A 20,066-nucleotide genomic window follows, 5' to 3' on the forward strand; every position below is an offset into this window, starting at 1 on the left:
CAGATGAACCTAGTCCCTAATTACTGCTATTAAGAGGGCCTATCCATTCTATAACTGTGTGGACCTAACAAAGTCTACTTCTATACAGCAGTTAGCACTAGGAATAGGACCCAAGTCTGTGCTTGTGGTCTGTGACTTGAGCCCCTCCCCTGAATTGCTCCTATGGAGGCTCCAGGAACAAATGACATAGTTATTAAACTGAGTTCTATCCAGAGACCATAGAGTAGAAAAGAGTTCGTAGGAGGCAGGCTCATGAGACCCAAAAGAACTACCTAAGATAAATATTGAAAAGTCTTTGTCACTACTGACAGGTTACAAAATCCTCACATTCTTTCTCTCACCCCCAGGCCACTCGCTGTCAACTTCCTCCTGCCAGTTACCTACAAAACACGTTATAATGTCCCACAGGCAGAAGCATGAGCAAGGCCTTGAGGCCCAAGAAGAGGAGGGCCAGCTCAGGGAGGAGGTGCCTGTAGCTAAGGAGGTGGGAGCCCCAGATGAGGTACCTGCTGCTGAGGTTTCCCAGGAAACCTGTTCATCCTCTGCTCCCATCCAAGCCACTCTGCCAAGCAAAGCAAATGAAGGTTCTGGCGCTCAAGCAGAGGGAGGTCAAAGCACCTCAAAGGCCTACCTATACTCCAAGGTCTTGCTCAACACTAAGCTACGGAAGAAGGTGACAGAGTTGGTGAAGTTTCTGAGTTTCAAGTATACAACAAAGGAGCCTGTCACAGAAGCAGAAATTCTGAAGAATGTTGTCAAAGAGTACAAGAACTACTATGCATTGATCTTCAAGCATGCCTGTGAATGCATGGAAGTGGTTTTTGGCATTGAAGTAAAGGAAGTGGATGCTCTCAACCACTCCTACGAGCTCCTTAAAATTCTTGACCTCACCTACGATGGGCGAATGAGCGATGACGAGGGCATACCCAAGACAGGCCTCCTGGTGCTTATTCTTGGTGTGATCTTCATGGAGGGCAACCGGGCCTCTGAGAAGAAGATCTGGGAGGTGCTGAATGTGGTTGGTGTGTACCCTGACCAGCATGATTTCATCTGCGGAAATCCCAGAAAGTTCATCACTGAAGATTTGGTTTCAGAGAAGTACCTGGAATACCAGCTGGTACCTGGCAGTGATCCTGTATGCTATGAGTTCCTCTGGGGCCCAAGGGCCCATGCTGAAACCAGCAAGATGAAAGTCCTGCAGTTTTTCTCCAAGGTTGCTGGGAGTAGCCCCACTTCCTTCACAGCTTTGTATAAGGATGCTCTGAAAGATGAAGAGGAGAGAGCCCGGGCTTTACTTGCCTCCGTAGCCGTTCCAACTACCCCAGACAATTCAGGTTCTGGGGACAAGCCCAGCAGCTTCTCCTGCCCTGAGTAAATTCAGGCTGGTTCTTCACACTATTTAAAGATAGCAATCACATCTTCAAGCAGAAGAGACTTAAGGTTCTTTTTCCTTTTTGTACTGTTTCATCTGTTTCTCTTTTAAAGGGTTTATTAGCTTCAGAGTCTAGATGTATTAGTTGTATTGCTCATTTGTTGCTATTTGTTTCAGAATAAGAATTTTGATGTTGTGAAAAGGAAGTTGAGAACATACTTAGCTTTGAGACCTAGCGGAAGATCAAATAGCATTGCATCTGAATTTTTCTTAGACATGTGAAAGACTCCATTACTAAAGTAGAATTAATAAGTACAAGAAAGATGTAAAAAATGGTTAATACTAGTATTCCTGTGTCCTTTTAGTCTGTTTTGTAAAACTAAAGATATGAACCTTGTTTACTTGGTTTAGTCAAGAATACATGAGAAATTAAAACTTAATTAAGTGTACTGCCTCTTTTTCCCAGCAAACAGTCTATTCTTTGGAAGGCATTTTGATATCAGTGGAAGTTCAAAGATGAGTGAAGAAGATGGTGAAATAATGTGAAAAACAAAGAATTAAGTTAAAGGCTAAGGAAGTGTGATTACAAATGACAGCCAACAAGTCTAATCTGAGCCAAGGCATTTTGGGGCTTTGGGAAACCACAGATCCTTCTGTGGATGCTAACTCTCTGTTAAGGTAGATGGTGGTGGGAACTAGATTCTCAGACAATGTGTCTGATACATGAGAGAAAAACTTGGAATGGAAAAATGCTCAGAGAACTTCTTTTTGAACCATGGGTAAACAAGAAATGAATGTCCACTGGGGGCAGGGGCAGTTACAGAAGGTGACTTGAACTCTTGCCCAGTGTAATTAAACATAATATATTACCTAAGTTTTGTGTACAAAGCACATGCAAGCATTTCTGGGAAATCTAATAATACTGCCTTGATGTGGGAGATAGAATTATCTAGGTTGCAGTCTTTCCCCTAGTCTAGGAGAAGCTAATCTACCATAAGGTCATTTATTTTTTTTTAACTTCCTTTTTATGTATTCCTCGTATCTTTCACATCATGCATCTCAATCCCATTCATTTCCCATCCCTGTGTATCTGCCCTCTGCCCTTGCAACTTCCCCCCAACCAAAAAAAAAATTAAGAGAAGGAAAAATGGAAGCTGTGGCATGACATAGTCATGCAGTAAACCCTTTTATCCATATATCTTTACTTGCAAGTTTTCATTGCAAAGAGTCATTGGTCTGGGTCTAGGCCTCTGGTTTCTGCTACACTATGGATGCTGGGCCTTCATTGGGACTCCTCTTTGATATCCTGTTGTTGTCCTGCATCATGGGTCTGCAGGACTGGCTCCTTGTTGTGCTCCAGCAGATCATAGATAGGGGATATTAGGGTGGGCTAACTCATAACTCTGGGCCTGGGCCTAGGATTTGCAGGGTTGGTCAGCCTGCCAGCTCTCCCCTGTCTTCACCACCAGGGTGAGCTCTCCAGTGTAGATGTATCCAACCTTCTTATTAAACAAGAAACACAGAACCAATGCAAAGAAGAAAGCCAAGAGGTCAGAGCTAAGAGCTAAAACCTTACCCTTCCTCCTGCGGTGGTCCTACCTCTCCGAACCAGAGCTACCCCTGTGTTAAAGTCTTTATATAGAGTTCCTGTCCTGCCTTCTCATTGGTTGTAAACCCAACCACATGACCGCCTCCTCACAGCCTGTCTGTATAGGCCTCCAGGTTTTCCATGATTGGTATTAAGATTAAAGGCATGTGTATCCAATAATGGCTGTATCCCTGAACACACAGAGACTTACCCAGCTCTGCCTACCAAGTGCTGGAATTACAAGCATACGCTACCACTGCCCTGCTTTCCTATGGCTTGCTAATAGCTCTGACCCCCGGGCAACTTTATTTATTAACATACAAATAACATTTTAATACAAATAAAATATCACCATACTCCAGCATTGCCCTTGCTAGTTCACCCCTTGCAGCATGAAGGGGTGGGGTTATTTCTCCTTTCACATCCTCAGGGTAGGCTCTCCCACACTCTACCTTCAGAGCCATCTTTACTGTGTTGCCCAGGCGAGGTGTAAGGGCCACTCTCCCAAGTGCTGCAGCTCTCCCACTCTAATGACCCCAAGGCCAGCTCTCACACCTGCCACAGGTGGCTGGGGTATAGGGGGAGAGGGCATCTCTCCTCTGCCTGCATCACCATATGACAGAAGACCAGGACAAGATCTCCCATGCTCATGTTTTCTGGGCAGTTCACACACAACCCAGTCAATAGGGTCATCTCTATGGTGCTGCCCAGGTGAGATACAGGGTCTACCTCTGGAGTGCTGCAGCAGGTGGTGGCAGGGGCGGGGGGGGGGGTAACTTTCCCTTACCACATGGCAGACGGGGGGGTGGGGGGTGGCCAGCTATCCCACTTTCACACCCACAGGGCCAGCTTACCCGCACCTCTGCCAATAGGGTCAGCTCTACTGTGCTGCCCAGACAAGGAGCAGGACCTGCTTTCCAGAGTGCTGCAGCTGGTAAGGTAGAGGGTCAGCTCCCTCATCTGTTGCACTAGGTGAGGGGCAAGGGATGGGGGGGGGAGCATCTCTCCCCACCCATACTGCTGCATGACGGATGAGTAGTGGAGACAGCTTTCCCATGCTCACAGCTTTGGGGCTAGCTCACCCACACAAAGTTAGCTCTGTTGTGCTGCCCAGGCAAGGTACAGGGCCTCTCTGAGTGCTGCAGCTGGTGTGGGGCAGGGGCAGCTCTTCCACTTTTATGACTGTAAGGTCGTTTATAATTAGATGATCTTGACTTTTGTTTGGTCAATTTTAAGCAAGGGTTAGAAAATTAGTTGCAGCTAAATGAATGAAAAATTTAGATAAAAGAGAAACTATAAAGGACAAAAGTCCTGTGAACTGCATACAACTTGGGAAAATTCCCTCATAAATAGGTTTAAATAATATGTATATTATTAATAGGGAAAATTTACCAAGTTTTGTTTGCAAAATCACAAACTATTGACATTTGTTAAAAATACAATATACACCACACAAATATGCCTAGTACTTTGTATGTATTCCATGCATACCCCAAATCCTTGGCTTAAAATCTTTTCTTTCTTTTTTTTTTTCCTGAGACAGGGTTTCTCTGTGTTGTTTTGGTGCCTTTCCTGGATCTTGCTCTGTAGACCAGGCTGGCCTCGGACTCATAAAGATCCACCTGCCTCTGCCTCCCGAGTGCTGGGATTAAAGGCATGCACGCCACCACCACCACCTGGCTTAAAATACTTTACAGAGAACTCTGAGACTAATTGCACCTGGCAGTTTGCGCAAGATCACATGCTAGGAAATGGCAAGTCTGAGAATTGATTCCTGGTCTGAGTTCACCAAGGCCTATACTGTTCCTCTTCTCAGTTCATTCTGCATTTTCAGTAATGTTTCTGGCAAAATAAAACAGAACCTTTAAGCAAAAGTACTGAAAACAGAATTGAATAAGGAAGTTGACATAAAAAAAAAAAATCTGACATTAACTGCTGAGATTTACTGGGGTCTCCTAACCTGGGCCCCAGAATTCAAAAGATCTACCCCATGCAGGTCCTACCATTTTGTTTCACCCAAGCACTTTGTCACATTACAGCACCCTTCCCCTGGTAAGCCCCTGTCCCTTAGGTCTAACTTTGGAAACTGGCGTGCTAAAACTAACATAACCTCTTTTGAAGGCTATATCCTGCTTCCAATGGAACAACCCCATATTAACTCCCTGAAATAGAGCAGTCTGACTCCCCACAGAAGGGTTCTGGATGTCCTGTAGCTAGAGTTTTCCTGCCTGGCCCACAGTTAGGACAAATCTCTCTCACCCGCCAGTCCCAAGCCGCTCAAACCCAATCAAGTAAACATAGAGACTTATATTGGTTACAAACTGTATGGCCGTGGCAGACTTCTTGCTAACTGTTCTTACAGCTTAAATTAATCCATTTTTATTAATCTATACCTTGCCACGTGGCTTGTGGCTTACCGGCATCTTCACATGCGGCTTGTCATCATGGCAGCTGGCAGTGTCTCTCTGCCTCAGCCTTTCACTTTTCAGCTCTATTCTCCTCCTTGTCCCGCCTATACTTCCTGCCTGGCCACGGGCCAATCAGTGATTTATTTATTGACCAATCAGCAACACATTTGACATACAGACCATCCCACAGCACTTCCCCTTTTCTTTTCTTAAAAAGGAAGGTTTTAACCTTTACACATCTCCAAAGTCAGCTTGGTATATTTGGGAATTTGGGCGTAGCTTCTCTTACTACTTCCTGCTGGAGGGGGGCGCTGTATCTTATGGGGACACAAAGAATATTTTAGGATTATGGAGTAGTCCATGAGGCTGTATCGTCTGAGCCAGTTGCCTTGAAACAGTTCTGGATGTTGGATCATCTGGGCCATGGTGTCATTGGAGACCTTTCAGGGGGTCTTGGCTGGTCAAACCTGATGTATCTTAATCTGGAACAAATCCATAGCCTCTGGCTTTCTGTGGATACAAAAGCAAAGCCTCCTTTCCAAAGCAACATATCTTTACATCCAAATTTTGAAGTCAAGGTACCTTTAAAATATGCATATTGGTTTAACTCAGCTTTCTTTACAATCAAATATCTCTCTGTAGTTAAGAATCCCAAAGATAACACAATCCAGATTTTTTGTGTGATATCCATCTTTACGGGGCTTATTTTTTATATTAATTTTACTATCTCTTTAAAGACTTTATTTTTTAAAACTATGTATTTGTTTTTGTAACTGTATATATTACCTTTTTAATCTCTTTTAAGCCTACGTATATTTCACACATATTTTAAACTATTACATCCGAATCTGTCTTATTGTGAATCTATTGCCTTAAACTGCAGCAGCTGTGGCTGCTGGCTCCGCCCACCTCAACTTTCCAACATGGCGGTATGCTTACCACCAGCTCTGGGAGCCATCGTGGGTCTATGCTTTTATCCAAGCAGCATGTAGCCCAGAAACCTCTTTTTTTTGTTTTGTACTAGCAAAGGCTAAATCCACCACACAGCTTAATGTGCCACTTGCAGAGGCCTCATTCCCGCCATACTGCAGGTCGAGCGCGCATGCCAGGAACCCGCCATAGTAGCTCAAACACGCAGGCTGCTGCTAGCTTAAAAGAGACAACTAGGAGCTGTTTTTAGCTCCGTTTTAGAATCTTTTTACTCAGGTTTTAGGTGGAAACTCTTGCCCCACGTTGGGCGCCATTTGTAGCTAGAGTTTTCCTGCCTGGCCCACAGTTAGGACAAATCTCTCTCACCCGCCAGTCCCAAGCCGCTCAAACCCAATCAAGTAAACATAGAGACTTATATTGGTTACAAACTGTATGGCCGTGGCAGACTTCTTGCTAAACTGTTCTTACAGCTTAAATTAATCCATTTTTATTAATCTATACCTTGCCACGTGGCTTGTGGCTTACCGGCATCTTCACATGCGGCTTGTCATCATGGCAGCTGGCAGTGTCTCTCTGCCTCAGCCTTTCACTTTTCAGCTCTATTCTCCTCCTTGTCCCGCCTATACTTCCTGCCTGGCCACGGGCCAATCAGTGATTTATTTATTGACCAATCAGTAACACATTTGACATACAGACCATCCCACAGCAATGTCCCACTCCACATCTGGAATCTCTCTGATCCAATAATCATTGGTTCAATGTGTGGTGCACTTTGGAAAATGGTTTGATACCTGGTCATACCCACTGAGCCCCTTTAACATATTCTCAAATTCCTTTGCGAATGAGATGTGAGCAACATTTGGTGAGGAGGAAAGAAGGGGAAAATGAGAGATTTTGAAATTAACAACCAGCATTAGGGTTTTATTAAGATACATTATTTGTCCTCCCCTCAGAGCTCAGGTGAGCCCTGTGGAAAAAGGATAACATAAGATCCAGAGGCGATGGAGGACACCAGAACAAGGTCCTCTGAATCAATTAAGCAAGGCATAGATGAATTCACAGACTAAAGCAGCAAGTGCAGGGCCTACATGGGTCTGCACCAGGTTCTCTGTATATATACTATAGCTGTTACCTTAGTATCTTTATGGGACTCCTGAGTGTGAGAACAAGCCCATCTCTGACTCTTGTGCCTGTTCTTGGGACTCTTCCTCCTTCTGGGTTGCCATGTCCAACTTCAATATGATAGTTTTTGCTTTATCTTACTATGTTTTAGTTTGTCATGTTTGGTTGTTATCTATTAGAAACCTGCTCTATTCTAGAAGAGACAGAAAGGGAGTTGATCTGAAAGGGACGGGAGTTGGAGAAGAACTGGGAATAGTTGAGGGAGGGCAAACTACAATCAGAATATATTTTTTGAGAAAAGAATATGTTTAGTAAAGGGGGGAAGATACATTATTTGAAACGGACCACTGAACAAATACATAGATGAATGAATAAGCTTACCTAGATGGTTGAAAACTAAAGCCTCCTGTGCAAGAGAGAGATGAGAAAGACAATAGAACACATATAGGAAGCTAAGTTCCTAAAACCCTGGAAGATGAATAGTGGTTCCTTGTTGAACATTCTATCTCTAATGAGAAAAGCAAACAAAGTTTAGCCATCTATCCACGGCCTCTTGTCTGCTTCTGTTACCACAAAAGTCTTGAGAGCTGGAGATGCAGCTCAGTGATACACAAGCACAAGGCTCAAGGTTCAATGTCCAGTAAGTACTACAAAAGAAGATAGGAAAAATCTTGGCTCCCAGTTTATCCAAAGTTACCCATACAGGTGGGATTGTAGCATATGTAGATTTCCTGAGTATAGATCCAGATTGCTTTAGGAGTATAGCATATGTAGATTTCCTGAGTGCAGATCCAGATTGCTTATTATTTGTTTTATTGGGATAGATTCTGGCATTTGGGCTTTATAACTTTTAATAGAGGTAAACAAAGGAGCAGAAAACCCCAAGAACATAATTAACAGCTTCCTTTTGGCTATGTGGGTATTTTTTACATATACCCTCATCATCTCAGAAGAATGCCCTAAGAATAAAAAAAAAAAACTTACTTCCATTCAAAAGGAACAAGGTCCAGGTTCTTGCAGCATTCACCTATGTCTTTAAAATGTTGGCAAGATTCTGTTTGTTTAAAAACTATGTCTATGGTTTATATTACTTGATTTATTGTTTCTTCATCTCATTCACATTGGGGACATGTCTATCTCCTTGAGAAGAAACGGTTTCTTCTTAGTCAAACCAGGGTAGTCCAAGAGATCAGCAAAGGGCTCTTGGTCTCTGATATAGGAGGGAGACAGAGGGAGGTGAGGGACAGAGAGAGCAGGAGAGTGAGAGAAGGATCAAGAGTAAGAGAGCATAAGAGACCGAGCTTAGAGAGGATAAGAACATGACCATGTGCAACCAGCTGCTATTCAAAGTTTGGTTTCAAATGTTCTGAGTCCAGACACATTCTTTGATTTGGTTAAATGAGCCATTAATTTCTCCTTTTTTATATGAGGTTAGACTTGGGGTTTTTATTACCTATTCTTAAAAAGCCCAATGAAAACACCACTAATTCATCTACTCATCCATTCTTACAACAACTACCTTCTTTGATATTCTTATGACCTCCTTATGTTTACTATTTGTTTTCTAACATGCCACTCATTTGCTGAGAAGTTGGCTATTTAACTTATTGTAGGGCTAGATTAATACAAACTTCACCTCAACAGATGTATGTGGCCCTACTTTTTTGTTTTCCTTTAATTTACTTTTCAAATTAAATTAATTTATTTATTTTACATCCCCACAGCAATTTCCCCTTCCACCTCTCCCTCCATTCTGCTCACCTCCCCCCACCCTATCCATTCCTCCTCTGTTTCTGTTCAGAAATGTGCTATAATCATCTCTGACAAATGTTCAAAGAAAAACATTGTTTCTACAAAAAAGGACCAGAATGAAGAAAGGTGTAGGCCAGTACTGGCCAATAGCACTTTTTGTAGTAATGAAGTATTCACTACCAGAGGCTATTGACATATCAATTTATGCTAGTATAACTGAGAAGAATATTGATTCTAATATAAACAATTGCATGAGGTAAGTGACTAATATAATGGGTAGCAAAGATTCAGGAACTGATTTTTAGGAAACCCTTCAAAGACATTCTTATGTTTATTTTGGTTGAGAAAAATTGAGGATAATGTGTGGGCTACTTTCATAAATCAAGTGTTGAGGCTTGTGAGATGTCCAGTGGGTAAAGGCACTTGCTACCAAGCCTATTGACCTGAGTTTGATCCCTGGGACCCACATTGTAGAGGGGGAAAACAGACTCCCACAGGTTGTAATCTGGTTTCTGCATGCATGCTTGTGTGTGTGTGTATGTGTGTGTGTGTGTGTGTGTGTGTGCGCGCGCGCGCTACCTCATAAACAAGCAAATGAGATTTGGGGGCTGGACAGATGTCTTAGTGGGTAAAAGCACCTGCTGCCTGTTGTATGATATTTTGTTTGTATTTTTACAAATAAAACTTGTCTGGAGGGCTGGAGAGATGGCTCAGAGGTTAAGAGCACTGACTGCTCTCCCAGAGGTCCTGAGTTCAATTCCCAGCAACCACATGGTGGCTCACAACCACCTTGAATGAGATCTGGTGCCCTCTTCTGGCCTGCAGTCACATATGCTGTATACATAATAAATAAATGAATTTTTAAAAAAAAAAAAAAAAAAAAAAAAAAAACTTGTCTGGAGATCAGAGTGTGGAGCTAGCCATTAGTTAATCATAGAGGCCAGGCAGTGGTGGCACACACCTTTAATCCCAGCACTTGGGAGGAGGAAGCAGGAAGATCAGGAGTTTAAAGCCACCCTGGGCTACACAAGATTGAACCAGTCTAAAAGAGAAACAGAGCCAGTTATTGGTGGCTCATACCTTTAATCTCAACATTAGGGAGGTGGAGGCAGGAATATAATGTGGGTAGAGACAGAATCTCACCTATTCAGTCTGAGGATTCATAGATACAGGAGCCCATGCATTCTGTCTGAGCATTTGTAGAGGTAAGAAGTTTCTGGTGGATGGCTGATCTCCTTCTCTGATCTTCCAACTTTTACCCTGATACCTGACTCCAGATTTTTATTGTTAAGACTAATTAAGATTACACTTCAGCTGCCCTTCCAGAGGACCTGGATTTGCTTCCTAGGCTTCAAGTCAGACCTCTTACAACTGCCTGTCCCTCCATCTTTAGGGGATTCAAGAGCCTCTTTTGGTCTCTGTGGATGCCTGTACATCAGTGAGTATGCTGTGGATATCTGTATGCTGTAAATATGTTGCTCTGATTGGTTAATAAATAAAATGCTGATTGGCCAGTAGCCAGGCAGGAAGTATAGGTGGGACAAAGAGAGAGGAGAATTCTGGGAGGTAGAAGACTGAGTCAGGAGATGCTGCCAGCCTCTGCCATGAGAAGTAAGATGTAAAGTACCGGTAAGCCAGAAGCCACATGGCAACTTATGGATCAATCGAAGTGGGTTAATTTAAGATGTAAGATCTAGCTAGCAAGAAGCCTGCCATGGCCATACAGTTCATAAATAATATAAGTCTCTGTGTGTTTAATTGGATCTGAGCAGCTGCAGGAGCCAGGTGGACACAGGAATACTCCAGCTACAGATGTACATACACAGAAATACTATTTTTAATATTAAAAATATAGGATTGACAGGTAGTTGTTTAGATAACCTCATTGTGGTCCCATGACATAGAAATAAGACTAATGAGTAAATAGTTACATGGGGCAAAATTTGTACTTCATATAAAGAATTTTCTAAGACATAGCATGTCTATGGTAGAACAGGTGATAAGAAGAGATGCTTCTCCAAGTCCTTTCCTGTACTGCAGACCCCTACTTGTATAATCTGATGTTGGGAATGGTAAGCTACCAAGATCATTTGTTTCCAGCTAGATGGCTGGGCAATACTGAAGTCTTAAGGGCACCTAGGCTAGGTGATCATGTCTATGTTTCTATTAAATCCCGGATGGAAACATACTCTGTCAATCTCTGAGATTTATAGTTCTACTTTCTACTCACATTCTTAAAATTTTTACTACTAAAGTAATTTTGGGGAAACAAGAAAACTAAATGTAAAATTTTATTCTTCAGGCTATCATTTTCTTCCAATAAGTTCTTCACCTCACTGCTTTAATGGGTTTGTAAAATTATGTCCCTACATACTTCTAGATAAATATGGTGAAAAATGGGATTCCTGGATCAGATAATAGTTGATGCTAATTACTACTCCTAGTAAAAATATTATATGACTTGATGGAAGCAGTTGCCATAATTAGTTTCTGTATTTATAACATTGAAATAATATATTTTATGTGGCTTATGACCAGAAAAAAATACAGTTAAAATAATTATGTCATTTAACTAACAATTCAAAGGCAACAAAATGTCAAGAGATTTAATGACCAAATATTGACAGTGTACACTGTGCTACAAGTACTTTGCAGACACTATGGTTATCATAGGAGACACATCATGGTCTTTGCACCCATGAGCTCATAGTTAAATGGAATACATGAACAGATAAAGTCTCAATGACAGCTAAGAAATGAAAAGCATGCTGAGAGGTAGAGCTCAGGTGTATGGAAGCACAGAGATTGGGTGCATAAAGCAACCTGGGTTGATATGGAAAGAACATGGATTATTAAACACATTTCTGAATCAATTTAGATATGAATTTTATACTAAATATATAAACATGTATATGCATTCCCTGGAAATTCTTTGTCCTTAGAGCCATCCCTTGTTTTCTACGGCTTTGCCTGGTAGCACATTCAGCTTGAATGCATCAATTCCTAGACTAGCTAGTACTTTGTGGCCATGTTGGTACAGCCAACAGGCAGATTAACAGAAGGCTAAAAGCCAGAAGGGTGAAATTAGCAGATATTTCTATTTTTAGTGCATCAGAATGCATCTCTTTCAATGATTGCATGTTTTCCATGCTCCTAACCCCACAATTACTCCTTACCCCATGGAAGATTAGAGTTTTACAAACCCCTGTCCTTTTAGCATGATATGACCCTTAACCTCTATATTGAAATCAGAGCAGCAAGAATTAAGGCGATGAGACCGTCACAAGATTGGATCCAGTAACGTTCCATGACAAAGGGGAAAGGGTGCACGAATGGCTCATAATACACTTTGTAAGTGACTCAAGAAAGTGTGTGGAGCCACGCCCTCTGCAAGGATATAAAATTGGATACTTGTTGCTTAGGGGCAGACTTCTCTTTAGTGTTGTAGTCATCTATAATTTGTCCATGTTTTTGTAGGTAAACCCTTACCTATGCTCTTGAAAATAATATAAGTTGGACACACTGATCATCCAAGAGTCCAATGCTTTCAGATCCAGGAAGAGAAAGAGTCCAGGAAGTGCCAGGAACAAAGTCAGGACTATAAACTGAGACTGTTTTCAACTCCACACAGAAAGGGAGAATCCCTAGCTATGCTTTTTCCTAACAGTCATTCTTGGAAAGATTCAGGCAGAGATCTTGAATACTGTGTATCCTACCATTCATGTTGGGATTCTTAGTGAGGTGATGTTCCATATGTGAGAGTTCAACTTTTGTTAATAGAAGGGCGAGTCTTGGACTTTGCCAGGCGTTAAATAAGTAAACAGAAGGAAGAGTGAAGTATCTTCTCACATGAGAAGGAATACCAGACATGCAAGTTATGGCTGCCAGATCCTAGAAGTTTCAGGTTACCAGATTTGATTTACTCAGATTTTATCTGAATATTGTGTGGGATATGGTTTCAGATCAACAGAGAGAAGTCTCCTTAGCCTGGATAAGCATCAATAGAAGGAACTCATGACTGAGAGACCATACCATGAGAGATACACCATTCTTTCTGGGCAGTTTTTCCTTTGAGGCTCCAAGCCTGGTACCCCATTTCTGCAATTTGCTAAGCTTTATGCTGGGGGTCCGAGGGAACTAAGGCTTTCTGCAAGAGGACTCAATTCTTGTCACCAAAGAAACATTCCCCGCCTTTGAAAATATAAACAGGAGGACCACGGGAGCTGATTGGAATTCTTCTCTCCGCACACACAATCATAAGGCTGGTAGTACAGCCAGCCCAGCATGTTCTCCCCAGTAGGTTCCAGGCAGGATCGTAACTCGCACTGTTTCATAGTTTCATTGTGCAGAGTTTGAGAGAGAGGAGGCTTTTGTGAAGTAACTAGAATAAGATGAGCAGGAGAGGAGTCTCAGCCTTGGGAAACAGAAGAAAGTCCAGGTGGAGCATTGGCAACCTTCCTATACAGAATGGGTGCCCGGTTCCCCGACTATGCAACAGCAGACAGGAAGCTACAAAGTTTCCCACTTGTACCATTTCTCGTCTTCTATGTTAAGGGGGTGAGGTTTGTTTTGAGGAGTAAAGCCTGGGATATACAGTGGAGGAGTGCCAGGCTTGTAGGTAGGGAAAGAACTCTGAAGGAGGAGAAAGAACTTTCCCTTTACCCAGAGAAATACGGGGTGCTAGCATATCTTTCCTAGGCAGAGTTCTCTGGAGGCTCCAGATTATAGCTCCTGTCTTTTGTTTTCTAATCGCCATGTTGAGAGTCTTAAGGAACAGAGGCGTTTTGTGACAGGTCTGGGGTCACTGAAGAAGGACTCACAGCCCGTGTTAGCATTAGGAGTAACGAAAAGCCCTGAGAAAGGACTGGAAATATTGAAGGAAGATTGAGGGAATTCTCCATATATATATATATATATATATATATAGTGGTTCTGGCCTTGCCGCCAGTAGCCGCTAGTACTGGGAGGTTCTAGTGGCAAGAAGTATGCTGTTTATTTCCCTAGTTGCACGTCATGATGCTTTTTCAAAGAAGATGGAAATATGAAATATGTATGCATAGATACAGGAAGCTCTCATCACATCCGACCTGGTAGTAGTGGACCAAAGATCCAAGACTATATGGGACTTGTGTCATTGCTTGAGTTTCCCATGGAGGCTTTTAGTGAGGGAGCTGGACTTGGGCAAGTAGGGGCGGAGTCCTAGTCTTTGCTAAGAATACTTGGAAGGAAGAATGGGAGGTTTCCTCTCACCCACAGTAAGAGGAGTAGCCCAGGTTGTCCCAGAAGAGACTCAGGTAGACTTCAGACTAAATATTTGCTCTTTATTTTTGTTTCCTTACATTTTGTGTTGTGCCAGAAGAATAAAGGGGGAGGGATGCTTTTGTGCAAGAGCTACTTTGGTATTGGGGGTTGAAATGGTAATCCCAATCTTGAGGGCAACAGCTCTTGATAAAGAAGTTAGAAGTTTCCTGACCCACACAGTAATATGGAACCCTATTCCAGCTTGTCCAGGGAGAAGCTGTGGGAGGCCCCAGGTTACTTCCAGCCTCATAACATTCCCCCTCTACATGTTATCTAAAACACACAGTAATGAAGCTTTTTGTAAGTGGGATGGAATGGTGTCAGCAGTGGAGTATTCCTAGCCTAGGAAATATGGAAGTAAGGTCAGTATCCCAGAAGGGACTTGAAGAAAGAGGGAAGATTGAGATGTTTCCATTCCCCTACAGTTATAGTGCTCTGGCCTTGCCTTCCATGGTAGTCAGCCATAGGAAGCTCCAGATAGGGTAAGTGGTATGCTGTTTCAGGTGTTCCTTTGGAGAGGTTAAGTGAAGTGAGGTTTTTGAGGTGGAGGCTGGACTTGGGTCAGTCATGGAGGAGACCTAGTTTGGTAACTGTCAAGGATGGTAGTTCAGGGGAGTACTCCTACTGATCCAGTGATTCTACTGAAGTGCTCACTGCTTTGGCAGTTATCCCTGATTGGCTTGTACTGATTTTTCAGTGGTGTGAGTGCACTATATCAGAAATAGGAGTGGAGACATTTGTGCCTCTCCAACATGTCGGAATTTACTGAACCACAATAAATTCACAAGATTGGTCAGATCTGTCGGCTGCAAGTCACTAAATATTCCTGTTTTGACTTAGTAAAAGTGACCACAATTGAAGATACTTTTATTCCAATCTCAATTACCATATGAACTTTAAGGACACAATTTACACTTTACACATCATACTGCAATATTTGTGTGTACATGTGTGTGTGTAGTAGAATGGCTAAGAAAATATTAAAGGGACTGCAGAGTTCAGAGAGGTTGTCATAAAAACAGAGGCAAAATGTCTCTGTAGGGAATCTGGTAAATTCTGCCAACTTCTGGTGCAGAGTTATTCAAGGTTCAGAGTTTAAATGCAGGTCTTCTTGGTAGACCATTTTGAGTGTGAGATTGTGTCCCACAGGCAGGAAATGGCTGGGTAGCTGGAGCTCAGGGAGAGACAAAAAGGCTGTTGCCTATGGCAATTTTTCTGAATGACACTTGGGATGAGGCGACAGTTCCATGAGCCTACAGCATCCCAATCTTAGGGTGCTCCTTCTTGTGTAGTCCCAGATGAGAGAGTTCCATCTGGTGTACCCGATAAGCTCATGTGCTTGTGAGAGGATTTGTATATTTACAGGCACTATTATTCATTATTTATCAACTTGTGCTTCCCAGTGTGATAACAGATGGTAGCTGTTTACTTATGTAAGTACAAAGTAGAGTTATTTTGTCTGCAGTTATACTCCAAAAGGAGCAACTCGGGTCAAACTGTTGCTTTTAAATGAAAGTAATTCAAAGATAGGCCCAGCCAGATACCTGGAATTTTGCACTACATAGAATAACCCAGAGCAGGCCCAGTCTTTCTCACTCCACCCACTGCAGGATTCCTGAGAACAGGAAACAGCTATGTAGCTAGCAAGAAGAATCGCACATTCATTTTCTTACCTGACGCATTGCAGAGGCTGAAGGTGCAAATCTTAAGCAAGTGGAATCCAAATATAACTGCCAGGAAGAAAATCAGTGATTCTTTTAGATGAGGTTGAGTTGTGGTGGTCACATTATATCCATCAATGTTAACCCAGGTCAGAGAGTTCTATTAGCCTATACATGGTGTATATACCTGAGAGACTGGCTTAGTGGAATAGCTTTAACTTTTTTTTCTTTTTTAAAAAACAAGTTCTTTATTTGTATTTGGGCATGTTTGTGTAGTATATGTATGTTTGTATGTACATGCAGTGTGTGTGTGTGTGTGTGTGTGTGTGTGTGTGTGTGTGTGTGTGTGTGTGAAGGCTAGCAAGGTCTGAGGACAACTTTGTGAAGTCGGTTCTCTCCTACTTTTATGTGGGCTCCAGGGATTGAACTCAAGTTGCCAGGCTTGCAAGGATCTGCTGAGACATCTCACCATTTCTATAGTTCGATCTTTGCCCAATGCGATTGAGTTTGCATTCAGTATTACAACTATATTCTTCATGTTCTCAACTGAATTATTTATATTTACCAATTGTCTATGGAATGCATCAGATGCTGCTTTGAGTTCCTCCAAGTTGGTTTGTCAATAAGTGTCCATATGCCACATTTAACCTCAGGATTTCTTGGATTCTCATATACTTAGGTCCCCATATAATATTTTTTTCCTTTTGATTTTAATGTTTGGCCCCTTGAGAATTTATCATGTGTAATTTCTTCCCTTTTTAGTATGATAGGTAGAAGTAGACCTTTGTAGTAACCAGCCACTTCAGATTCCTTTTAATTTGTGCTTTTGTTTTCTAACTTTATGCTTCTTGTTACTGTGTCTAACTAGTTATCATACAGTTGCTTATGAATCATCCTTTTTACATGCTGATATCTGTGTGACCCAGATTCTAGCTTTTTGTGAGGCTTCTTATAATTATTCCCAATATTGACATGTCCATAGGTGTTTGTCACTTATTTTATGATCATTTTGTGCCCATTTGTATGAACATAGTACTATATCACTTATGATTGCCTATGAATGGAAATATAGAACTTGTTTTTTAACTACAGATTGTCTGACTATAAATGTTATGATTTCCTCACTGTAGACAGTAAGGCACCTTGCTTGATGGGTACTATGTTGTCCCAGAGTCTGAGGGCTCCTACTCTCAATTTCACCTTCCCTAGAGACTCGAGGCTTGTTTATCTATAGTGCAACCATAAGATGCAAGGTATTTGACCACATTGGACCACATTTCTCAATGTTGGAATGGTATGTTCTTGTCTCAGAAAAAGTTATGGCAAGTCTGTCTCCACCTTGCATCTCTCCTCTGTGAAGACATGTGATGGGCCCTTGAAGAGTGTTTTATATGCCATTTCAAGGTAATATTGTTTTTCATTCTTCACATATCTTTTATTGGAACACCATGAAACTACCTTCATTTATTGTATTTGAAATCTCTATACAGTTACTTTTGTGAAAACACTGCCTGTATTTTTTATTACCAAAAAAAAATAAACAAACCAGGTAATTGGGTTTTTTGTTTGTTTGTTTGGTTGGTTGGTTGGTTTTTTGTTTTTTTTTTTTTTTGTTGTTGTTGTTTTGGTATTTTTGAGACAGAGTTTCTCTGTGTAACAGTCCTGGCTTTGTAGACAAGGCTGGCCTGGTCTTATAGAGATCTGCTTGCCTCTGCCTCCCAAATGCTGGGATTAAATGCATGGACCACCACTGCTGGCTTGGGTAGCATGTTTTTAAAATCTATTTGGATACATGTCAATTCCTTGATACTTATGTTTTTCCAGGAGAGCAAAGGAACCATACTTTTGATTATAACAGAACTTTTTGTCCATTATAGGGTCCTTATACTTTACCGCCTTATAAGTTATCCAAATATATTTTTCAAAAACTATATATGTAGTTGATATATATGGCAATTTAGTTTAGATGACTACTGAAGCTAAATTGTGGTGTATAGGCACCTTGGTCCATAATGATTAGGAGTCATAATCTTGTGTCATCATGATTTCTAATCTTAATGGTGCATAAAGTATCAGATAATGTAATTTGGAAGGCATAGACATAGTCTTTTAATATTTTTGGTGTCTGCTCTTGGTTTTTATCTTTATGTAAATTCTTGTGGCTTTATTATAAATTTATGTACAGATTTACTATGATACATAGAAAAGTTATCTCTGGTTCCTGTCTCTAGTAACCAATTATTTTAATGTTGTGCTGCCTATTTAGGCATACATACCCCTATTGTCAAAATTTTGTTTCAGTTATTTCTGGTATCTCTTGAACTTCTCATGGCCATGTAACTCTTCATAACAATTTGCAAATTTCTCCATTAATTATTTATTTTCTACTCCTAATCATTTTTTCAACATGTTATATCTTCTATATGTGATAGTTAACTTGGGAGCATCTACTGAATGTTCTATCACTGGACTATATAACCAAATTTACAAGATTTTTAAAAATTACAATTATTTGCCTTCTTATGTAAAAGTTGTATATTATTATTTTATATATAGATATTATATTACAAAGAACATATCTGGGGTATATCTTGTTATATATTCTCCCACTACATGTAATCATTTTATGAATACCTTCCCCACATTTGATAATGTTTAAAGAATATCTATTTTAAATTCTTTTAATCTTCTATTAATCTGTGACTCATTAGATTATAAAATTGGCCATAGTCAGGTATTAAAGTTACTAGGCAAGGCAGGTATTTATTATTTTTTCTTTGAGTAGTTACATCATCTTTCCTATAATTTACTTATGTCTGCCTTTAACAAGTAATGTTTGGTATGTACAATGTGCATAGAATGAAAAGTAGTTTTTCTGTATCTTTACTACTCTACATGTCATAGTTTCAAAGGTTTTTACTGGTCAGCAGTTTTTATATATTATAGGTGTCACATACATGACTCAAATGCTTTCTGACTCATATGAGTACTGATTTGGCACCCAGTCCTTCTAGTTTATGGAGTTGTATTTATTGGTTAGCTTTTAGGTGAATAGTTTGTATCAGGCATATTGTTCTGTTACTTATTCCTTTCTTTTTTCCGAGCTAAGGACTAAACCCAGGGCCTTGCGCTGCTCTACCAGTGAGCTAAATCTCCAAACCCTCTGTTACTTGTTCCATGTGAACAGGTTTCTGTTATGTGTAGGGTCCTGATTTAGAAATGATTTTGTTATGAATGCTATCTAGTATGGTCCAAATAGAGCATATGACAGTTTAAACGTTGGTCGTATATAATATGTGGTAGTAGAGTTGGCTAATGCCATCATTAAAAAAAGTTTATATATTCTAGTGCATTTATTGGTAACATTTTCTTTCCTTTTTTTTTTCATTTTCCCCTCCCCTAAACTTTTGATTCATTCCTCTCCCCACAGAGTCCAATTTCTAATTTCTTCTTTCTCTCTTTTTCTCTGCCTCCTGCAATCTCTCTCTCTCTCTCTCTCTCTCTCTCTCTCTCTCTCTCTCTCTCTCTCTCTCTCTCTGTATCTAAATCTAGATTCCACATAAAATAGGGGGAAAGTAAACTTGTCCTTCTGTGTCTGGCTTATTTTTCTTGAACAAATTTCTCTAATTATATCTACTTTCTTTCAAATAACATAATTGCATAAATATTTAGGTAGGGCTGAATAAAATATTATTGTGTATATGTGTAGCTGGAAGTTTTTCTGTGTCCTGCCTAGCTGCACGGTCCCTCAGCTGCTAATAAAATAATCACTCAGAAGCTTATATTAATTATAACTACTCGGCCATTAGCTCAGACTTATTATTGACTAGCTCTTACACTTAAATTAACCCATAATTCTTATTTATGTTTAGCCACGTGGCTTGGTACCTTTTCTCAGTTCTGCCTTCACATCTTGCTTCCTCTGTGTCTGG

At 40.9% G+C, this 20,066-nt stretch overlaps 1 protein-coding gene across 1 annotated transcript; it reads left to right on the forward strand.

The window, feature by feature from the left end:
- Window positions 1-357: 357 nt before the first annotated feature.
- Window positions 358-1,707, forward strand: LOC128116040 (putative MAGE domain-containing protein MAGEA13P). Its single transcript, XM_052747330.1, has one exon. It carries the CDS (start codon window positions 398-400, stop codon window positions 1,373-1,375), a length of 978 nt encoding a protein of 325 aa, XP_052603290.1. The 5' UTR covers window positions 358-397; the 3' UTR covers window positions 1,376-1,707.
- The last annotated feature ends 18,359 nt before the right edge of the window (window positions 1,708-20,066 follow it).

The sequence above is a fragment of the Peromyscus californicus genome, unplaced genomic scaffold, assembly GCF_007827085.1.
Source record: "Peromyscus californicus insignis strain IS unplaced genomic scaffold, ASM782708v3 Scaffold_10__1_contigs__length_136768540, whole genome shotgun sequence".
NCBI lineage: Eukaryota > Metazoa > Chordata > Mammalia > Rodentia > Cricetidae > Peromyscus > Peromyscus californicus.